Source organism: Myotis davidii, unplaced genomic scaffold (genome assembly GCF_000327345.1).
Source record: "Myotis davidii unplaced genomic scaffold, ASM32734v1 scaffold796, whole genome shotgun sequence".
In the NCBI taxonomy this organism is placed as follows: Eukaryota; Metazoa; Chordata; class Mammalia; order Chiroptera; family Vespertilionidae; genus Myotis; species Myotis davidii.
The window spans coordinates 568,884-575,194 of NW_006287809.1; the positions used below are offsets into that span (position 1 = coordinate 568,884).

The 6,311-nt window shown below is 57.2% G+C and overlaps 1 protein-coding gene across 1 annotated transcript in view; it reads right to left on the bottom strand.

Moving 5' to 3' along the window:
* Positions 1-5,887: 5,887 nt before the first annotated feature.
* The window catches only part of APOE (apolipoprotein E), a 3,030-nt gene continuing 2,606 nt past the window's right edge, over positions 5,888-6,311 (bottom strand). Inside the window, exon 5 of the mRNA XM_006759557.2 lies at positions 5,888-6,064. Coding sequence (XP_006759620.1) covers positions 5,888-6,064 — 177 coding nt within the window. The remainder of the gene's footprint in view (positions 6,065-6,311) is intronic.

Genomic DNA, 6,311 nt, shown 5'->3' on the forward strand with positions numbered 1-6,311 from the left:
AGTATGCCATTATGCCAGGTCCCTTGAAACAGCAAGGATGGACTGGCTCCCGGCATGTTTCACCAATTATTATTATTATTATTATATTATTATTATTTTACTTGTTTTATTGATTAAGTTATTACATATGTATCCTTATCCCTACTCACCAAATATTATGGAGCCCCTGCACTACGCCCTGTCCTGGGGACATGATGGTGACGAACAGCCTTGGCCCTGTCCTCCGGTGGCTCACAGTCCAGTGGGGGAGACGGCCGTCACCAGACGGTGACAACCAGACTGGGCAGGGTTGGGATATAGGGGTTTGACTCAGCCAAGGGGTGAAGGAGAACTTCCTGGAGGAGGGGACATCAATCCCGAAACTTGGAGGGTAGAGATGGGGTGGGTCTCTTTCAGGGCCCTAGCCCAGGTCCTACCCTCGCTCTCTTCCAGGCCCCCCTTCATTACCCATGGAAAGTGTAATAAACACCTACTGTGTGCATGTGGACGACCCATCCCAGGTCCTTATCTTGGGCAGCCCACCCGGGAAGAGCTGTATGCCCCAGGCTGGGGTGAGGTCCAGGTCTCCACTTCCTGGCTGTGTGACCTTGCACAAGGGACTTCACCTCTGGGGACTTCAGAGTCCTCCTGGGAGCCACAGGGCCCAGCTCCCAAGGTTCTCGTGCGGCTTCTCTCGAGATCACAAAGTCCCAAGCCCTTGGCAACCCCTACCCTGCCCCAAAGCCCTGCCCCAGAGGAAAGAAACACTCAGATTTCTCTATAGGATTTTTATTGGTGGTGGTGGTGGGAGGGAATGTGGGGCATAACGGAGGAAGTCCTCCGCACAGGGGGCCGGGTGCGGGAAATGTTAGAGCCCCTCCAGGGGCGCAGCCACTCAAGGAAGGGGCAGTCCTGGTGTTCAGGAGAATGGACTTTTAATTGTCTCCTTTACTTTATCGAATGTTTCCGAAAACCATGTCCTGTAGGGAGAGACGGGGTGGGGGTGGGGGATGGAGGAGGGCGGGAGAGGGGGAGTGTCACTGTGTCTTGCCTCTCCTGAGATGCCCAAATCCCGCCGAGGGGTCCCCCGCCCCAGCCCCCGTGGGATGAGGAAGAGCCCTGGGCTGAGTGGCCCAATTTCTGTGCCTCAGTTTCCCAGATGCACCAGAGCTCCTTAAAGTCAGAACACTTTGCCGTGGCCTGGCTTTCACGGCCTGCCATCTCTTGATTCTTGTGTGTGTCCCGACCCGGGACCGAGCCCCCAACCGTGGTGTACCCGGGGGACGTTCTACCAACTGAGCTCCCCAACCAGGGCTAGACCTCAATTTAAAGTGTTATCTCGTCAGAGAAGACCCAGTCACCACGTCTGCAAAATCCCCTCCCCAGTCCTTGGTTGTTTACGCACACCCGGCTTATTTCTCAATGCTGGCTTTGTCTGGATTCTGGGAATTCACCGGGTTCGGTTCGTTCTCCAACCCTCACCCTGCCCCCAGAAGGTCAGAGCTCTGTGGGCGGGGACGCTATTATTCCCCTCCACTGGACGAGTTCCTGGCACTTAGCAGATGCTCAATAAGTATTTGCTCATGAATGAATGATTCTCACCAAAAGGAGCAATGCTGGTTCAACGCTGTGTGGAGCATTTACAATGTGCCAGGGCTCTAGTGGCCTTCCCCTCAGAACCAGCCATTTTGCAGATGAGGAAACTGAGGCTCATGCTCACACAGGGAATAGCGAGTCGTTGCCAGCCTATGGACCCAGATCTGTCCAACCCCCAAGCTTGGATCCTTCACCACCACCCAGCACCATCTCTCCAGTGTGGCTGGATGGGAGTCAGGGAGCCCGTCCCCCAAGTCTGAGCGCCCCGCGATCCAGCTGGGTGACCACAGGGATTTTGTCGGTTTTCTCAGTCTGTTAATTCATACTCCCCTTCCCTCCGCCCTTCCCCTGTCCTCCCATGCCCTGGGAAGGGTCCTAACCAGGTCTCAGACGTTTTGACTGTTTCGATGACTCTCTGGACCTTGTCCTTCATGGTGTTCCCAAGTTCCTTCAGGTCGTCCATGATGCCGGACTCGGCCTGGGCCGGAGCTGGGCCTGCCCAGAAGAGGAGCAGGAGAGCAACAACTTCAGTACTGGGCGCCCTTCGGATGAGCTTCCCGGGGTGGAAAAGGAGACCCTTGGGTGTGGTTCTTGGGGATCATGGTGTTAGGATGGGAGGGGAGGGTCCTGGAGGGACCAGGTGGTGTTCAAGCTGCGGAGGATTGCCGCCTGCTGAGAGGACACCCCCCCAACCCACCTGGCCGGGTGGTAGTGGGGGTGACCAGTGGGCAATAGGGGAAGCAGGGCCCAGGAGGCGCCCCCGAGCTCTCAAGGGTCCTCTTCGCCTGGATCCCAGGCCCAGGGCAGCTTCATGCTCCCCAATCCCAAACCCCAGATTCTCCCATCCCACCCACTTTTACCTTCCAAAACCATCAACAGAGCCACTGCCAAGACGGAGAGCGACAGGACGAGCTTCATGGCTGGGCCGGAGGGCACTCTGGAGGGAGAGGCGGGGTGGGGTGACCCGTGGCGCCCCTCCCCCTCCCCCGAGGTTCCCCCCACCCTTTTCCTTGTGCTCTTGGTGTGTGGAGGATCCCTCTGGGGCCCCAGCACCAACCTGAATCAGTTGCTGGACAGCAGGGGTAGCAGGTCGCAGGCTGGCCTGGCCTTTATGGTCCCGGGAGGGGGCGGGGCAGGTTCCCTCCCCCTGCGCCTCCCCTGGTGCCTGCCTCTCTGTGCCAAACACCTTTCCCTCTTACATCCCGGGCTGGTGGGGATGGGCGCCAGGTGGGACACAGGCAAGTCCCTTGGCCCGAAGCCTCCCGCTGCTCATTACCTTTCCCTCCAAATCTTCCTGAGTGCAGGGGGGGGCGTCCCGGGGTCTCTCAGGAACGGTTACTTAGTCACCCCACTCCCATGGTGCCCCAGGCCACCTCTCCCATCCCCTCCCTCTTCTTAGCCTCTTTAGCTCTAACAACTTTTTGAAAAAATATATATTTTATTGATTTTAGAGAGGAAAGGAGAGGGAGAGAGAGATAGAAACACGCCCCCTACTGGGGATCAAGCCTGCAACCCAGGCATGTGCCCTTGGCTAGAATCGAACCCGGGACCCTTCAATCCGCAGGCCGACGCTCTATCCATTGAGCCAAACCAGCTAGGGCTCTAACAACTCTTGCTCTATGTCTGTGGGGTCCACCCAGGCCCCCTCCCTTCACACTAGCCCGGTGGTTTCCAACCTTTTGTTGGCCATGCCCCACCTGGGCACCTCTAAAATCCTGATCGCCCCCCCCCCCCGTGACATATAATTCTTATTATTCAAAAAGTGAGCGCCTATTCACGTGGAGGAAGCCTAAAAGGCCAGTAACTTGGTCTAAACAAGCTTCCAAAGAACATGGCATCCATGAAAGAGAAAAATAAAAGAACAAAAGGATAGTTGAAGGACTGAGGAAGAAATCACTAAGAAATTGTTTTAAATAATAATAATAATAATAGGAAGGAAGATGAAAAAATAGCAAATAAAGTTTCAAAACATACAATAGAGCACTGAAATGCATAAATATGTCACAATACATATTTATATACTGTACACGAGGCCCCTAGAACCATAAGAAATGCAAAAAATTCACTGTTAATAACTCATTCTCGAATTGCCCCCCTTAAAAATCAAATTGCCCCCGTGTGGGGCCTGTGCCCCACGTTGGGAACCACTGCTCTAGCCCTTTAAGCTTCATATCTGACATATTTCAGGCCTCCCCGGGGTCTTTTTTTTTTTTTTTTATTGATTTCAGAGAGTAGGGGAGAGGGAGAGGGAGAGAGAAATATCAATGATGAGAGAGAATCATGGATCGGCTGCCTCTTGCACGCCCCACACTGGGGATCGAGCCCACAACCCAGGCATGTCCCCTTGACCGGAATCGAACCCGGGACCCTTCAGCCCGCAGTCTGACGCTCTGTCCACTGAGCCAAACCGGCTAGGGGCTCCCTGGGGTCTTAACTTCACAGTCCCCAACCCCCCTCTGGGGGCGGGGTCTTTTCAGCCTGTCTAAACCACGAAGCCCCCTCTGTAAGGCTCCCAGGGCCGCCATCATCCCGCCAGGCGCCACGCCCTTGCATTGCCACACCACCTCCAGGCCTCCAGGGGCCCCTGGAAACACTCCACTGCTCTTCTTCGGCCTCACAGGCCCTCCTGGCACCAAGCCCCGCCGTCTCTCCCCTCTCCTCCCCCCCAGCTCTACATCTGTCCCCCGGGGCTGAAGTCCAGTGCTGCTTCCCTTCTTCTCAGCTGCCTCTGACCGTCAGTGACCCCTGGCAGCTCAGGGGAGGGTGGCCCCGGGCCCCAGACTCTAGGTTGGCTGGCCTTGTGCCCCCACAACCACGTGTCAGCCTGGGGGTGAGGGGGCTGGTTGTGAAAGGGACACAGAGACCGGATCCTGGCAAGATTGCAACACCCCTCCGGCCAGCTCAGCAGCTTCCAGCCTCTGTCAGCCCCCAGCCGAGCTGTCTTCCCAGGCACCTGCTTTCCTCGTGAGCCAGCGTTCCCCAGACACCCACCCAAAGGCCTGCTCCCTCCATGTCCGGCCCCACGAGAGCAGAACAACTTTGCATGTTCAGTCTCATCCTCACCTCAACTATAGGGACATTCGGTTACAGGTGGGGAAACGGGGGACCAGCCAAGAACATTCAAAAGCGCAGTGAGGGGCAAATGTGGGGGTGCTCGTCTCCCCACTTCCCGACTCCAGGCTGTCTCTCCAGATCCCTGCGGGGGTCAGACTCTGCCCACAGTGCCCGCAGCACCCCCTGCCAGCCTTGTTCCCCAAAGCTCCTTCCCAGCCCTTGTCCCACCTCTTTTTTAAAAAAATATGTTTTCATTGATTTTTTAAAAAATATATTTTTTTTATTGATTTCAGAGAGGAAGGGAGAGATAGAAACATCAATGAGAATCATTGATTGGCTGCCTCCTGCACACCCCCTACTGGGGATTGAGCCCACAATCTAGGCATATGCCGTTGACAGGAATCGAACCCGGGACCCTTCAGTCCGCAGGCCGATGCTCTATCCACTGAGCCAAACCGGCTAGGGCTGTTTTTATTGATCTTAAAGAGAGAGGGAGGGAGAGGGATAGAGACAGAAACATATTGGCCGCCCCCCTCTCCCCCCCATCAGCAAAGGAGCCCGCCCTGATCAGGAATTGATTCACAGCCCCTCGGTTCCTGGGTGGACACTCACTGAACCACACCAGCTGGGCTCTCGCACCTCTTAGAGCTGCCTGGGGCTGCAGAGAGTTGGGACCCCTCCCTGCTCAGGTGTCTTCATGCGTGAGAACTCAGAATCGGTCTCCTCAGATGGGAGACCGATGTGTCCTCCCTCACTGCCATCTGGGGAAACTGAGGCTCCGAGAGGGTTTGGCCCAGCTCCAGGCTTGGCTGGGAGGAGGCCCACTGACCCTTCCCCTCCTCGATCAGCCCTGGGTGAGTGACATGCCGGTCCCCCTGTGAACACAAGCTCAAGCCCTGGCCTGGCCCTGGTGGCGGGAGCTCTGCTCCGAGGGTGGACAGGAGAGCACTCCCTCCCGGGCGGCTACTCTCCCTTCTCTCCCCAGCAGCGGCCCAGCGATGGGAGGGAAGGAATGAGTGAGGGCTGGGGACGAGAAGCACAGCTCAGAGTGGAGTGGGGGGAGGGTGTGTGTGGGGGAAGCTGGCCCGGCCAAGAGAAACTGGAGGTAGGGAGAGGAGAGAGGGGAGGGGGGAACAGGAAGCCGGAAAATGAAGGCTCTGAGCACTCAGAGGCCAGGAGGGGCCAGGACGCAGGACCAGATAAGCTGGGTGGAGAAAGGGGAGAATGAGGGAGTAAAATGGCGAAATCGTGGGTGGTTTCAGGCCTTCTGCGTCCGACAGCGCTGCGAATTGGTGTGACAAGCTGGGCCACCCAGGCTCAGAGGCTGCTTCCGCCCCTGGCAGTCACTGCAGGATGCACCCCAGGGGACGGTGCGTTCCAGAACCACGTCTCGGCGACAGAATGGGAAGAGGCCGGAGAGAGGGGGCCGCCGAGACTGGAAGGTGAACACCCCAGAGCGGGACGGAGGCAGCAGACAGAGTCAAGAGAGGAGACAAAGAGACGGACCGCATTCAGAGGGGCCAGGACCGTGTGGGGCAGGAGAGGCGAGGCTGGGGCTGTAAGAAACCACTCAGATGCCCTGCAGCTGCTGTGAAGTTTGCTGAACCTTTATTAAGCCAGGGCCCCCGGGGGGGCCGTGGGGCAGGGACAGGGCCCTGCAGGCTGGGAGCGGGGAGGGGCGC